Consider the following 17,393-nt stretch of genomic DNA (forward strand, 5'->3'; position numbering starts at 1 on the left):
TTGATTGCAATACTTTTTTCACTTTATTTGGAAGTGAACCATAAGATGAAAATGCTTTTGTGTTTTTTGTTTGTCTAACCATTTTGATAACCCTAACTAGGCTGGGGGGGGGGGGGGGCTCAGAGGCCCCCTTCCACATTCCATGCACTGTGTTGCCATCGCCAAAAGCGGTCGCTGCAATGCTCCATGACTTTTTTTCTGTTGCGTCTCCAACATCTTTTGACACCAAATATTGCGACACCTAGGCACACAGCTCCAAAGTTGCGCATATTAATATGTACATACATGTCAGGCCAAAATTTGCTAAAAAACCCCGTAAATTCATGTACATTTTCAATGGAAATTGTGCTTACATTAAAATTTCATGAATGGATGATTATTTTGGGGTTTTAGTGATTAAAATCAATAACATAATTTTCATGCTGGAACAATGTCTCTGACAAATTTCATTGGAAAAGCAATGATAAACAAATAGTCAAAAACAAAGAAATACATAAAATGTGAAACAATGAAATACTTCAAAATTTCTGTGATGGCACAATTTTTTTTCACTTACATTTGCTAAGGAAACTAGAAAGAATATTTACAAACAAAAAAATGTGCCTGTTTGGAGCTTTATTTACTGCTTCATAGCAAATAGTCTGATTTCATGTTTTATTTAGCATAATTTAGCATATGACAATTTTTTTATTGGAAAATCAATTTCTATTTTTTAGATTACATCATAGGCAATGTGTGTGTGTATTTTCGTCATGATCACATGGTCGATGGCAGAGATCTGGAGGGGGAAGGGGGTTCCTGGGAGGCCCCCCTCCGGCTCCATCATCTACCTGAATACATGAAGCCTGGCCTAGTTAGGGTTAAAGATCATGCTCCTCTGATCCAGTATGTTCAGGTATTTGAAGAATGTACTTGTAGAACATCACTGTGTTACATAGCAGAGGATCCAAACTTGATTTACCATGCAGTATTGAAAATTTCTGTATATCTGTCATATTTTCTAAGCAATCACAATTCCAACTTATTGTTTTTGTATCATACTATAGATAATATTGACAACTTTGCAAAGTCTTTTGTAGCTTATCATTGTTCAGGAAGGGCCCTTGTAAAATTTTTCACTTTTGCACAAGCTTTCAATATGAATTTGGCATCTTCAGGGAAATGTGTATTTTTTTTTCTTTTTTTTTAGAACATTTGGGAATGACAGCTAGAATAGCACACTCGGAGGGAATTTGTGATGATTATAGTGACAATTGTTCTTAAATGATGAAAATTTACAATTTATTTTTGGCCCCGTGGAGAAAAGAAAAAAAAAAGAAAAAGGAAAACCAGACACTCAACACATGAAGACTGTTTGTAATGGTGTACTGCTATATAGTTGAGGTTTATACTATGTCGAGAGATCTATTCTTCCTTTTTTTTTTTCAGGTGATTCAATGGCTGTCACACATTTTATGAAATATTGAGGATCAGCTCATTAAACAAAAGTCTTAACATGTGTAGTATTTGGTACATTATCTTCTTATATCCCCTTCAATGTTACTTTCAGAAAAAAAAATAAATTAAAACTACAACTGTTTGGATTACACGCTTATATCTATTCAGAGTTTCATTTATTGATCCAGCTCGGGTAAGAGTGACTTTCAAAACTGGAACACAAAGTGGGCAATACACTGGGCTACCAGTGGTGGATCGTTGGCTTCAAAATGCAAGTATTAATGCTAACATTAACAATATATATGCAATTTTTTTTTTTTTTTTTTTTTTTTACAATTGCTGTTTTTGTTTGTATTAGTTTGATTGGTATCTATCATTTCAGAAATGGCTCCAGACCACCTAGATTATTCCCAGATCCATCACCGTATTGTCACTTTCTTCCAGGGTTGAATAACTAGTACACTGAGTGCTGTGATAGAGGTATGTGCTTTAATATGTAGAGTGAAATTCTGCTTGGAATTGAAAAAACACTGAAAAAAGGAGTGAAAAAACAACTGAAATAAAAAAGAAGAGTAAAATACAATAGGAGTGCATTAAGAGTGAGAAAGGACTAAATATCCAACCAGAAATATTTCCGTCTTTTTTTCATTCTTTTTGGAGTGAAAAACGACTGAAAAAAAAAAAGAGTGAAATATGATAGGTGTGGATTAAGAGCGAGAAAGGAGTGAATATCCGACAAGAAACATTTCCATCTTTTTTCACTCTTGGAGTGAAATTTCTGTTCACTCAAAATTCACTCCAAATCGAGTGATCCTTGATATCACAACCAAGGGGAGTGAAAATCGAGTAAAAGTTCACTCTTTTTTTTTTTTTCTTAGAGAGAATGAGTCTTGGGAGAGAGGAAACCAAAAATCATGGGACTTGCTCATAATTGAGCAACTTATTTCAGTATTCTCAGAGACAATGCTATGCGTGTTCAGCAATAAAATACAAAGTGCATTTAACATGAAGTTTCAGATCTGGTGGAAATCCTTCCATACTACTGGAAAACACAATGTATTCCATCACTAGTTGACAGTATTTAGCCCTCATTTCTGTTTTTGTGACCTGATGTATTTTGTTTTCATGGCTATGATAATTATGCATCTCTTTAACGTCTGAAGTGCATGCTTTCCAAGACATCCTACAATTTAAAGTACACTGTAGTATGTATAAAGTGAAAACATCCTGGGGCCTGTTTAACTAAGCTCTGGGATCATTCCTAAGTTCATTCAACTGGGCCCCATTTCATATAAAGTTGATATGACAGCAATTCTTGCTGAAATGACAATTGTCATGGTAACAACAAGAATCCAGCTTCCTGATTTGCTGTTGCTATGGGAAGTTGCCATTCTAGCAAGAGTTGCTATCATATCAACTTAAGGGATGGTACAGTATTGGTGGAGATGAGAATTGGGCTTCTAATTTTTTGCAAGATACCAAGAAAACACTTATGATATAGTACAGAGAATACTATTTTAAGAGGAATTCAAAGTTTATTTGATGAAAATCGGGTTTGGAATGACTGAAACATCCAAAAACAAAGTAAAACAAAGTGATCGTAATAAAGTGTGGGTCGCACACTTTATTAGAATCGCTCTTTTTTGGATATCACAGCCATTTCAAAACCAATTTTCATCAAATAAACGTTGAATTCCTCAAAGAATTACATGTTCTGTCATATTTCATAAGAGGTTTCTCGTTATCTCACCAAAAAATGTTAGATACATGAAATTAATTTCAACCAAAACTGTACGATCCCTTTAATGAAATGGGGCCTGATCTCAGGGACAGTTGTGGGATCAATCTGTCCCAAAAATTAGGAACTGTTTCACTAAGCCATCTGGGAACGATACAGAGCTAGGCATTGAATCCAAAGTTGGGATTGATTCAGATCAGACCCAAGTTTGGGAAGGATACATACAGTGGCAGTAGTAAAGTGTCATAAACTATCATCTGACAGGTGAACCTGCCAGCTGTCTTGAGGTTAGTCCAATTGTAACCAACAATTTTTGTGTTTTAAAGGAGACCTCCGGATGATTTTCAAATTTTTACATTTGAACATATATAAATTAGTTATACTGGGTACAGAGTTTGAGGATTTATAATGATTGGGATGAAAAATAAGAATGTTTTCGAAGTTTATAACAAATTGCAATGAACAAGGTTGATGACATGGCAGCCTCACCATAAGAATGCATGAGATGTGGCTCAAGGAAGCAGCACAAAAGAAGAAGGCATGCATAGATTACACACAGGTGAGCTTGCAAGCATGCGGTATTGTAATGGAAAGACACTGCTACATTTCTGAGATATGTGAGGCTCCTATGTCATCATCTTTGTTCAGTGTAATTTGTTTAAGGTTTTTGAAAGTACTGTTTCTCTGCTCAAGAACCACAATAAATTCTACAAATCTATACATGAAGCTGTTGATTTATGTACTACATGATGTGAAATTATGAAAATCGTCCGGAATGCCCCTTTAAGTTAATTATTTGTTTAATCAATTCAACCAAACAATGTTGGTTGAATGTCAAAATGCCACATGAAAAAAAAAAAAATTTTAGAGTAAATGCACACTCTTCACATTATCTGAAAGTATGTACATAAGTGTTTCAACACCACTGCATTACATTCACACATGAAGGACAACTTATTCACAGCTGGGTGTGATATTATACAGATATTGACTTACCAGAGGTGGAATATAACATTTGAGATCCTCGCGGGAAGTTATATTTTTGTCGAGGAAAAATATAGTATTCCAAGACAAAAATATAACTTCCCAAGGGAAATGAAATGTTATATTCCTACTGAAGGAAAAAGTCAATTATCTGTTATATTATATGACCTACAGAGGTACAGTACAAGAAATAAACTGCCATAAGCAACACGACTTCTCATGATGAACGCGCGTGACAACAGCGCACTAACTAGTGGTATTCAATCGAGCCATACGTAAATCTAACTATGATGGCTTTCGCGTACCGGTAATTTGTTCTTCGGTGGCCGGCCGTGCAGGAGCACGACAGCTGCAGTATCGAGGTTAGAACAGTCGCTTTTCAGTCGTACGTAATGTTAGGGCCTAGTTTCGTAGTGGTACCGTAGAGCGAGATTTTGTAATGACAGCTGTGAAAATTGTAGAAGACTAACGTTAGGGGGTCTATAACTGCCGCTTTTGGTCTAAAGCAAGCTTGTTGAGATAACATTTGTGGTGATGTATGAGAATGTGAACTTTCTGACAATGTAGGGCCTAATCTCATATGTCTGCGGTCACTGGTACAAGAGCTGTAAGTGTTAGATAGACTATGGACCTGGCCCTGGTCCAGGTCCTGCGCTAGTAGCATAGAACTATCATCATTATCTAAGAAACTTACTTATTGAGGCACTGGTAATGTAATGGGAAATCCTTTGCTTCCGGCCCTGTCACAACTGTCTAACATTAACTGGAGTCTAGTAGTAGGCTCAATACAGCTTCCAGCACATTATCCAGTTCTTTCTCTCTCAAGCAAAGCACAGCTAGCTGCTCATCAAAGCTGCCAGCAGTTACAACAGTTTGACAAAAACAATCTGTTGAAATTTCGCAATTCTCGCTTGTATGTATTGTAGCGCGTATAAGTGCTGCACTGTGCATGTGTGATGCTCATACTGCTTGTGCGCTGTACTATCGGTGGTGCATAAAACTGGTCACGATTGCATTCGTGTGTGCAAAGCGTCTCTGTGTATGTTGCACGCATCATAACAATTGGTTTTTGATTATGTCACCCCTCCAGACATAACGCCATTTGTTTAACGTAGTTGCTGTTATATTACATGGTTGTAGGTAATTTATGTCATGTCATGAAAATATAACGCTTCTCTTCCCTGTGACCATGGTCACGTGACAGCATTTTGACCAATCACACATTGGTATCTAGAAAGGTCATATAATATAATCACATACAGTAATTGAAGTCATGATATAAGGTATGAAAATCAACACCAATATAATTTTTAATTTGGATCTTTCTTCTATACACAGTAACTATTCTCTTACAACTGAAAAAAAAAAATCAATTCAAATTCAATTCAAATTCATGGCAGAAATTTACCATACACAATACAACTTCGGACAATTTAATTTAGACACTCCCTCTTTCAAGCCTCCAATAAAGGCACAAGTCTTTTCAATGTAAAAGGTTCTATGACATGCAAACTATGCATGTTGATTTGTGTTGATTCATGGTACCCTAACCATTAATTTGGCGGTGAAATGAATATTTAGAAACATTCCATATATTTTTGAATGATTCTTATTTTATTTTTCTTCAGTTTTTTTTTTTTTTTTTTTGGGGGGGGGGGATCAGCCCACAAAAAAAAAAGAATTCAAAACCAATATTCTTGTTGTGATCTCATCTGTCAATCATTGCTAAAGTACTGATACGTTTAACAAAAGCCATAGGAATGCACCTTCCCCTCAACTCTGCATAACTTGCATGTTTCTGTGATATTAATGTGACAAACAAATGACATGGTGAGGGAACATGCACATTATGCTCGAAATAGTAATTTCAATGTTTCCTTACCATACCTTCTACTTGGTTATCATTCCCTTGTTCGCTCATTCAGCCAGCACTATCGATCACAGCATCATTCGGTCAAACTCAATTATATATCGTTCCCAGTTAAAGATCGATTTTGTGAAAGGGTCACAAGAGTCATTCCCAGGATGGTATCAATCCCAGAATTGAGATCGGCCTTGGGTTGGATCAATTACCCATGTTAGTGAAACAGACTCTTGGTCCTTGTGTTTAAAAGTGAAATAACATGCATAATGCCGCATCCTTTCTCTTTTTTTCTCTCTCTTTGTCTAGACTCAAATGGTTCAGATGAGGCAGATATAATCTCGGATGGATCGGTAAGTGTTCTCAATATGCATAAATCTGCAATACTATTGTCTGTAAAAGTTAATACAGTGCACTCCCATGATAACGAACACCGTTATAAAGAAATTCCGGTTACAACAAAGTAAAAATTCAGGCCACAACATTATTCACTCTAACCTATTTATCTGTTCGGTTATAATGAAAGAAAACTGTCGGTTCCGAGGACTTTGTTATGATGGGAGTCCACTGTACATAAATATCTTTGGTACAGCAGCACTCTTATACATTGTATGTGTAGGACATGCTGTCGTGTAGTGTCATTCTGATCTATGAATCGATATTGCATGGATAGTGAAATAAGATCTGTGATAAAAGCCCTTTTTGAAAAAAGACTCATGTCAGATACGACAGGGCGTGTATACATTCAACAGTGTCAGAGCATATAAGTGGGGAATAGTAACTAGTCATGGCATGTTTTCGATGAAGAAAATGAATCTCTGCTTTTGGCTGTCCCCAGTTTACCTCCTGAGTGCTTACTGTAAGTACAGTCAACCTCGCCAATAAGTTGATTCTATTGGGACCAGCAAAAACATTTCTTCGACTTTCTTTGATTTTCTTCGACTTGATTTTCCTGATGGATTTTCATAATGCAATGTCTTTTTATGTCTTTAATGATCGTTGAATTACAGCAGACAGAAGCAATATGTTGTATCTAGTGCTTTTGTTTTGTTTGAGTTTTGAAAAAGAATCGTGAAGCTCTATTATTGGACTGCGATAATCAAAATGCGTTGCATATAATGTGCATTTTTTACATGGTCACAACGCGATTGGCAAAATCCAACATTCATATTTTAGTCTGCAAGAGATCACCAATAGACCACAGGGTTCGGAAACGTCGTCTTATTGTTCGCGGATGTCCTTTTTACTTCAGCAAGAATTTCATATAATTTTGATTTTTTTTTTTTTAATCTTTTCCGCACACTAGGTTATTAAATTTGTTTGTGATTTGTTTTCAAAAATGTCTTTAAAGCCTCATTTTGCAAGAAGTGTGCGATGTTTGCAAAATCTTTGAGAAACCCCAAACAGACCCAGAAACTTTGGAGAACATCTCGCGACATAATTGCAATAACTGCTCGCCTACCTTTTGAGACATTCTCATAAGCGTTTGGTGCATGTTTGGGGGCAAATCCACACCCTTGATGCATGACCTCTTCAAAGCTCTGTTTTCTTCAAAGCTCTATGTTTTCTTCAAACCAAAATCATAGCATATGTCCACACATCAAACAAGTACACACTCTAATCATTCTTTTTTTTTATTAGATGGCCTTATGATATCAATAGGAATAGAAACTAATCATTTTAAAGACAATTTATAGTCATGTGGCTATAGTACCAATTGAAACCAAATCAAACTCAATGTATGATTTGAAGCGAATTTCTCATCAAAACTGTTCTTCATTACCATTGGTTAAGATGTGCACGTGATGAAAATCAAGACAAGCGATTGGCTATTAGTCTTTCGCGGTTCGGCGCAGCGCGTATGTGCATATTACTTTTTAAACACATTTTCGTCGCGATGCAGACTCAGACAAGTGTTTGTTGCTGTTAGTGAGGCATCATGGGCTGTGATTCATCGTGGGAATCATGCCAAATTGCTCAAAGTAAGAACAGAGTAAGTTTGAGCTTCCTAGCCATTATTTATTTTTGTGAACGTGAATTAATTCAGGTCTCCATTGAATTGCATGTCATAAGCCAGAGTAGTCCATGTAAGGTAAATTTTGCTTAATTGTATAAACATGTTGACTTGTCTTTGAACAAATTATACGCAGTAGGCCCTATCATTATAATCGAGTGATTGATATGAGCGTGGATAGCATGGTTCTGTGTGTGTCGTTGGCAGCTCAATACATACCTAGGACCTAGGGCCTAATGCTGTACACTAATCCCAGAGGCTGCGATATCAAAGCGCAGACGTCATATTTGTTATAAATTCCTACTGCTACTGGGGACTAGCATACAATATAAAGGAGAAAGCCACTTGTATCCTGGGTTTAAGGGGGCTAAATTTCAGGCTTCTAACTTCAGCACAACCCCTATAAACCTCTTTAACTGTGCCTAACCTAACCATGCCTAACTTATTTTAACTACCGTTGGTCTAAACTCTAACGTGAACATGAAGGCTACGGCCTAACGTTAGATGTTGTAGGTCTAGTTAGGGCCTACAGAAGACTCTACCCTAAACTCTCCCGTACCCAATTTAACCTTAAGGCCACCTAAATTTTATCATATTAGGGGGTCTGTCCCCCCCCCCCCCCCCCCCACACCACATATCACTGAAATTTTCATGATTTGGCGTCTCAGCGCGCACGCATGAGGTTTCCCCCCTCCACCAGTAGGGAGCTTTTTTAATTCTTAGCTCTTAATGGTGCGATCTGGTGCACTATTTTTTACTTATTTTGAAAGACAAAAGAGAAATATACCTTCATTTCCAATTATCATTTTAATCCTTTGAGCTATGCTCCTTATTGTAGGCCCAAGTTCCAGACTTTGGGCGATAGGTGAGAAAAATGGGTGCCATGCATGAGACCGTGAGACAGACCCTTAATGCGTGAATCTCACGCTGAATGCGTGAGACTTGGTAGCTCTGCTTTTGGATGAAATACAGGGTAAACTCATAAGAAATCCAGTAACCTTTCAGAATGTGCCAATCAAAAGTCTTCTCAGGATGGTGCTTGAGCATACAGATCTTTGGAGAATCGCAGCAAAGTATTCACCAAGTACTGATGATTTACTGCGTGATTTTCATGATGGAGAACACTGCAAAGGGAGTGAGTTCTTATCGTCGCCTTCCACAATCAGACTGATTGTCTACATAGAAGACTTTGAAGTGACAAACCCTCTGAGCCCCAAAGCAGGTACCCGGTACTCACAAGTTAGGTGCAGTTTATTGCACAATTGCCAATGTTCCCCCACAATTTTGGAGCACTTTATCAAATATCCTGCTGGTTATGTTATTCAGTTCAGGTGATGCAAAATAATTGTATGGCTGCAGTGCAATTTTCAAGCAGTTCATCACAGATCTCAAGTCCCTAGAAGCAGAAGGTATCCATTTTGATACCTATGACTTACAGTGAGGTTGTTTGTGTTGCAGTTGGGCAATTTGTAGGTGATAACTTAGGAATACACTCGCTATTTAGCTACACGGAAGGATTTACAACCAACTACCCATGTAGGTCGTGCTGCATGAATCGCATTTCAATATGGAAGGCTTTGAAGAAAGAGGAAGGACTCATGTGAAGGACTCATGAACAAGACTTGGCTCTTGAATAAAATTTGCAAGAAACCGGAATCAAGTCCCCATGCTGCTTAAATGAGCTGATGCATTTCCATATGACCACAAATAGGGCTCCAGATATAAGGCATGATATCCATGAGGGTGTTTGTCCATTGGAACTTAAGCTAATTCTGAATGAGCTTCTTCAGAAGGGTTGCTTCACATTAGAAGATCTGAATGGAAGAACAAGCTTCAATTATGGTCAGCCAGACAAGAGAAATAGACCTTGTACGTGTGGAGTACTCGTGTAAACCAACTACGCTCACCGGACAGAGCAGCAGGGCAAAATGCAGGTCAAATGTGGTGTTTAATGCAACACATAGCATTAATGATTGAAGATACTGTTCCGGAAGGAGATGACCACTGGGAACTTCTGCTCGTGTTGCTTGAATGTATGGACATTATCTTCTCCCCTGTTATTGGTAGAGGCGACACAGCGTACTGTACGAGCTGAAATTTTCGCGGTGGTTTTATTTTCGCGAATTTCGCGAATCGCCTTTGAACCGCGAAAATAACAACACATGAAAATAACAAAGCGCGGATGAGTAAGTTCAGTTAGACCCTCGCAATCGCGAAATTAGCAACACGCGAAAATGTCCTCCAAGTAGCAATTCGCGATAATATCTGTACACGAAAATTTCAGCTCGTACAGTACTTGGCACACCTTATACATGATCATCACTTCTTGTTTCTCCAACTCTTCCCAGACAGACACCTGAAACCAAAGCCATCATTTCATGATTCATTGCCCTTCTGCAATGCAGTTTATTGGCCCTTTGATCAATGTTTGGGTAATGCAATTTGAGGCAAAACATAATTTTGCATGACGACTCTCGCACATTGTGTGCAACTTCAGGAACATAGCCAAAACTTTGGCATACCATAATCAAATGCAGCTGTGTTATGGTGTATTGAGTAAGTAGACTCTTGCAGAAAGAGCTCTTGAAGTCAGCCCAGGGTCAGCTCTCCTTCTAGCATCAATGGATCGCCCGAATGCAGAAGCAGTCATGCAATCCCTGCAGGTGCCCCTGTATGATGAGGTTTATGTCAAGAGTGGTGCAAGGTATTTGGTACAGAGTACCATGCAAATCTCACAGTTGTACCTTGGTACCTAATTGGAAAGAAGGATGGTAACCCCTTGTTTGGAAAGATCCATATGGTTATTCCATACAGCAGTTCTGTCAGCCTACTTTGTGAACTACGGCACATAGGATGTTTTTTTTTTTTTTTTTTGCGAGCTACCAAATCATACATGAAAACTGATCTGAACCTCTATGTGTGCATTTGGCATCCAGTCTGAGGTATGTTGCTTTGATTTATCATAATTGTGTCATTGATATAGAGCAATTGGGTGAAATATTTGTAATTGTTATCATCCTTGTACATTAACAATCATTTATGCATGTTAGCCCCAAATATGATAAATAGCTATACAATTTATTTGAGGAATGTCAAAATAGCAATGGAACTATGTAGATATATGTAACAATTTTCGTTATCATCTGTTAACAAAAATATCATACAAATATAATATATAGAAAATGATGTAATTGCATTAGTGGAGATAGTTGCAGAGGTCATGCCAATTATTAGTGACATTTGAAGGAAGCTTGAGTACAGTGAAACCCTGTTATAACAAGTTCGGTTATAACGAGGATCCGCTTTTAACAAGGTGATTGCGTCGGTTCCGTTTTCCTTTGTTGGTAAACCCATGGTGAAATGAATCGGTTTGAAACAAGCTCAGTTACTACGAGATTCCGGTCATAATGAGGACATTTTCAGTGCATCATAATAAAGAAAAACATGAGCAATCTGATTGGATATAACGAGGTTCCATTTCATTCTTGACCTGCCAATTTCAAACATGCGCCAAACGAAACATTGAAAACCGAATTCATGCTATCCTTGTCTTTTTCCTGTTCTGGAGAGTCTGTACTGAACACATACACACAATTAGCACTGTATACTATCCCAAAGCCGTCTCTCTACATGAAATATCTGAGGCAGGAAGACTCGGAAACAAACATGTTGGGCTCACTCCCGCTGTTATCCTCGCGAATAGCTTCCCACTCTCAAAATTCGCAAAAATGAAATCCTCGCAAAATATTCCGCATACACAGTAAGTTATTAAACATAATCATTTCACCCACCCCTGAGATACAAGTGCTTGATATTAGCTTGAATCACATCACAATGTGAAAAAAGTACACATTCAAAAACTTTTCATGTAATGACACTCGTGGCCAAAAATGGAAAATATATTTTTGAAATGCATGGGCAGTTCATCATCATATCCTTTCTAAGTTCCGACTTCAAGTTGTTTTGCTTGTTAGTAAACATTAGTGTGTACAGCACATTAAAAAAAAAACCCTGAAATAATTAATGAAATCATCACGATTCCGCCAGGTAATTAGTAGTGACGAGTAACATACGTAACGCATGTTAACACTAGTGTGTACAGCACATATAAAACCCCAAAATAATTAATGAAATCATCACGATTCCGCCAGGCAATTAGTCGTGATGAGTATCGTAACACATGTTAATCTACTCAAGCCAGTATTCAGAAAAAGGAACATCAACGCATTTAACAGCTTTACACAGTGCATTTCACAGTGAAGATTTTCATTCTTATAGAATGGTCTATTAACATGAGGTGTAGATATATGCGTAAAAAGGATCATAATCTCCCAAATTCAATTCTGCCGCGTATCTTTTGAGAACGGATGTACAAAATGCAGAGAAATTTCCGGAAGAAAATAAAGAAGGCATTTTCAACCTCTTCGCGCACAAACTTCGTAAAATGACGCATTTATGAGATTACAGCTGAAATTATTCATGAAATCATCGTGGTCCCGCTTTGCGTAAAATACCCAGCAAGTTACGGTAAGCAACGCATGCATGTTACTCTATTTGCGCCGATGTTTAGAAGAAAAAAACAAAAATAAAAACTTAATGCATTTTATACAATATGATTTTTGTTTATTATCATTTTATGCTGTATTTTACAAAAGAAAAATATATCATTCTTTCATAGTGGTTTAATATTTGAGGAAGAGATGGGTGGGAGATAGGTGTAGAAAGCATCATGAATATCACCCTGCCGAGAACTTCTCAAGAATGCATGTACGTTGTACATGCGAAGAGATTTTCGGAAGAAAAATATAGAACACATTTCAACCCCTACTTTCTTTTGTCTTTTTTTTTTTTTGCATCAATTCACAAATAATTCCTTTTTATACTCTCAATAATAATGATCCATTCTTGTGTAATAACAATGCAAAGACTGTTCCTAAGTTTTATTGATTAGTGTACAAAACATTAAGATGACTCTGTGCTTATGTTTTCCTTTGTTTTTAATGCATACGGTTATAACGAGGTACCTGTTATAACAAGGTAATATTGGCGGTCCCATGGACCTCATTATAACTGGGTTTCACTGTAGTAATTGATCACGATTGAGTGGTACTTCCCATTCAACTCAGAGAGCAGAGCCAACTTTCTATCATGTTTATATGTTTGGTTTTGTGTGACCAATCAGTGAATTTATTTGCACTGTCTTACTTGTAAGCATTACAAATTTTGCATGCAGCAATTTTGTCTGCAATTTGTGCTGATATGCTGGGCCACTGGCTGAATTGATTGTAAAATCTCAATAATCTATAGCGTAGGCATAGGCTTACCTCCTGTATGGGCTATTGAACTCTCATCTTAGTGGAATCTGCCAAAAACCCGAGTAGCATCTAGTGTGCTCTCTTTATATCATATGCATTGTAGAGCTGTTTGAACTTTATGGTAGTGAGATGTACAGCAAAAATGGAATAAAGTTTCCAACTTTGTATTATTACAGAAAGCGATGAACATTGAAAGCCCACAAGGTAATGCCACAGTTGCTACTACTCCAGTCAAAAATCCACGTGAGGTGACAGAACCAGCAACTGTCCCAGTCTCCACACAGGGTACAGCAGCACCACGAAATCCACTGACAACAGCAGTAGGGCAGCCACCAGCGAAGAAACTAAGGCAGGAGTTTGTAAGTAAATTGGTCTTTGTATGTCAATTAGATACATGTATATGCTTGTAATATTCCTTCATTGTTAAGTATTTCAATGTTTACTACTTTTACGTTTTTTAATCTAAATTCTTGAGTCCCATCACAGAATTTACATTTGCTATAAACTTTGATCTTCCTGACTGGCCTGTCTTTCTTGATTTATAAATTTGTTTGCAACTTATCTAATTTATGTTCAGTTTGTTATCTGTGTGTCTCTTGAGCTTGAATATCCAAGACAGTTATAACATACAAGTAAATCCAACTTACATGGGAAATGTACAGCTTTGCCTCTGAACGCAACCAATTGAAATAGAAACAAAAGTTGTTAACTTGGAGAAGTCACAGTTGTGAACTATCAAGAAAATAATTATGAATTCTTAATCAATTTCATTTCTATTATTTTTCATTCAAGGACATAAGGGCAATATTGACTAGGAGGAGGGAAGGGGAGTACCTGGTCAGGGAAATGGAGGAAGGCTTGATGAGCTACAAGTCAAGAAAGATGATTGTCAACACTCTTGTCTCCCACTTGATAGATCACTATGGCACACAGTGAGCTCTACTTACATTCCCTGTGTAATCTTGGTTGTTGTTGTTTTTAAATAGATACTGGTATTGAAGACATTTTAAGACATTTTATTTTAATGCTATAAATGCTCATGGGGTGTTAAAGTATGACAGTTTGCAAAGATTTTTGTTTAGTTTTGCAAAGAGTACCCAGCTTTAGCTGAGACTCCAACCCCAAGCACCTTCTGATCTGGAGATTCTCTCTCCTGAAACCCCTAGCAAACGGAAGACTCCAACTTGATGCGTGCGAAGTTCCTTGCAGCCGTGTCCAGGGATCTAGATGCTCTCTCATGCTAACTAAGGCTTATTTTTCCACATACGATGGCACTAAGGAAGAAATCATCTCAAGCAGGAGACACAGCCAGGGCAGGAGAAATTAAATCTCAAGCAGGAGAATGGGAGATTTTGCAAAAATGGGCTTCCGGCAGTTCTCCCGTTGAAAGTGGGAGAGTTGGAGTTTCTGCTTGAGCAATTATGCAGGGTTGCACACTAACCCATTTTTTTCTACTGGTCCAACCTGTCTGTCGGACCAGTAGGTACCCAGTTTTTCCATTTTTTAACGGTCCATTTCTGAAAAAGTTACTGATCTGACAGTGATTTTTACTGGTCAGGGACCATCGGACCAGTGCCAGTTTGCAGCGTTGAATTACGCATCAACGTGGAATACTCTTTCTTATTCAAAATAGCAGTTAAGGTAGATTAATATCATACATGTATAATAACTAGTTTTGCATCTAATTATTTCTTTATTGGTGCTCCTTTCTTATTTGTTATGTGATTCACACATGTGCTTTCACCTTTTGTGTCATCTTGCTTATTTAATGCCTTACAAATCACACTTTCATGCTTACTAATTTGTCAATGTAATTCTTATTGATAAATGTGATCAGGGTACTGTATACGCTAAATATTTCCCGAGTTTCTATTTTGACGAATTTCTTTAGTGGGATGCTATTCAAGAATTTAAACACACAAAAATAATCACTCTTTTCCCAACATGAATGTGATGTGTACGCTCATAATAAAAATTAGACTCGCTAAATATGTGATGCATACAGTAACTAATTCTTTTCATTCTTGCTAATTTCAATAATGTGTTAAAATGTCTTATTCCAACAGTGTAAAGTCACATGTCAAACTGACACTGGCAAGAGCAATAACCCAACAGTTTCCCCTGCTAGACAACGTGGATGGTTATGGTCATGTAAGTCTGCATATTCAATGTTCAGAATTTAATCACATCTCAGAGAGGGAGGGTGAAATATGTAGTTTAAAAGAAAAGCATGGAGGGTTTGGACATTTTCCACAATGCAAGGGGGCAACAGACTGGTCGCCAAACTTGTGGCACCCAAGCTTTTGTATAACAGTGAGTAGATCGAGAGTTTGATATGTACATTCATTTGATATTTTATTTTGACTAATGAATGCACTTTCTTTTGAAAATTGGTAATGAGGAATAAACTAGGAAATTCAGATTACAGCTGTGCAGTGCTCTAATATTCCACTAATTGGTGAAAGCTTTGAAAATAGAAGCTGAGTGTGACATTCACTCACCTTTGACTTTAATATGAAGCCTGTGTATGTATGAAATTTCACTTTCTATACGTTTCCTGGCCATATACAGAATGTGAAGGCCTTCATAAAGAAATGTGTGCTAGGTTTTTGGTTTTTGGTTTTTTTGGTTTTTTTGGTTTTTTTTTGGGGGGGGCTTTGTTTTTGTTTTGTTTTGTTTTGTTGTGTTTTTTCTTTTTTCTTTTTTTTAAGGGGGTGGTGAGGTGTTATAGACCTATTTTTGTTGGAAATATCATGGTCTCTCCCTTTCTCCCTCTCTGTTTTCAAATCACTCTCCTCTTGTAGTGCATGTATTTACAAGCAGCAGGAAGCAAGCTTCCTGATGAAAATCCAGATATTCTTAATTAATCAACAAACTTTAACTGGTAAAAATGTGGGGGGAAAGTGTAACTAAAATACAGAAATACATCAAAGTGTCATCAGTAAGATATTGCCATCATCTTCCATCAGCTACCCATCTATTTATGATTTATCTTATTGATCTAGAATAACAATTTCAAGGCATATCTTTCATCTTTTATTTTGTACACAGAGCCAAATGCAGTCAGCTGGCTATGGTATATATAGCTGATAGAGGGCCATATCTTTATAGGGTCAAGGAAAATTATGAGTGTGTACAGAGCATTTGTTCTTAGAGTGCAGACTATTGCAAAACTACATGTACAAAGGAATCATAAAGAAATGTAGATAGTTAACCACGTAGCCTGTATCAGCAGTTTTCCAAAAGTAAAACAATTGTTTTATCTTTTACAGTGGACCAAAATGTAGCACAATATTTCTAATAGCATGTCCAGTAAATTGATTGACAACTTTGACAGGTATTATATACACTTTCCAGGAAGCATGGTTCACTCCAGCTAGAGGTTATAACGACGCTTCCGGCTTCTTGGAGAGTCGTCTGCGGAATGTGAGGAGGAGGGAATACTCAGTGTCCAAACCAGCAGCTGAAGCCGGCCCTTCAAAAGTGCAGTCCAGTGTGCCTGAAAATATTATTGACGGTAATCCATCAATGCTTATTGTGGCCTTTAGAAACCCATTATCATCATTATTATCTTTTTGAAGACCTACCGGTATTCATTTTGGTATCCCTATATATGCACTGGACTAGCTTCCAGTGTCACTGCCTGGTAATTTGTATTAATCTCCTGTGGTGACCAGCACTTTGTATTCAGTGTAAAGGGCAGTCTAAAAATATCAACTATTATTTTTTTTTCTTTTAGATGCATGTACCTTATGTGGTTTTAACAAAAACTAACAAATACTTGCTATGGAGCATTGTGGTCATTTTTGGAAACTCTTGACTCTATTAGGTGTATCCTGAGTTTGATATGTGCTGTGTGCTCACATCCTTGGGCAAGTTGTTTTTCCTAGCTATAGTATCAAACTCTACTCAGGTGTAAATGGGAAACTGACATTAGCTGGGGTAATGATATGCAGGGTGCTCAGGAAGAACAGCTGTGATATTGAAGAGGTTTCCCAGGGTTCAAATTAGATTACTAAGATTGGTGTTGAGATTCTGATTCCA

The 17,393-nt window shown here is 37.4% G+C and overlaps 2 protein-coding genes across 2 annotated transcripts in view; one reads left to right on the forward strand and one right to left on the reverse strand.

Moving 5' to 3' along the window:
• The window catches only part of LOC140233873 (ergosterol biosynthetic protein 28 homolog), a 65,596-nt gene that overhangs the window by 20,051 nt on the left and 28,152 nt on the right, over positions 1-17,393 (reverse strand). The gene's annotated exons all lie outside the window — the stretch shown is intronic.
• Positions 1-17,393, forward strand: part of LOC140232333 (uncharacterized) — a 41,353-nt gene that overhangs the window by 15,686 nt on the left and 8,274 nt on the right. The window contains exons 10-13 of the mRNA XM_072312468.1: positions 13,526-13,708; positions 14,142-14,281; positions 15,416-15,500; positions 16,707-16,866. Of these exons, the coding sequence (XP_072168569.1) occupies positions 13,526-13,708; positions 14,142-14,281; positions 15,416-15,500; positions 16,707-16,866 (568 nt within the window). The remainder of the gene's footprint in view (positions 1-13,525; positions 13,709-14,141; positions 14,282-15,415; positions 15,501-16,706; positions 16,867-17,393) is intronic.

This window comes from Diadema setosum, chromosome 1 (genome assembly GCF_964275005.1).
Source record: "Diadema setosum chromosome 1, eeDiaSeto1, whole genome shotgun sequence".
Lineage (NCBI taxonomy): Eukaryota > Metazoa > Echinodermata > Echinoidea > Diadematoida > Diadematidae > Diadema > Diadema setosum.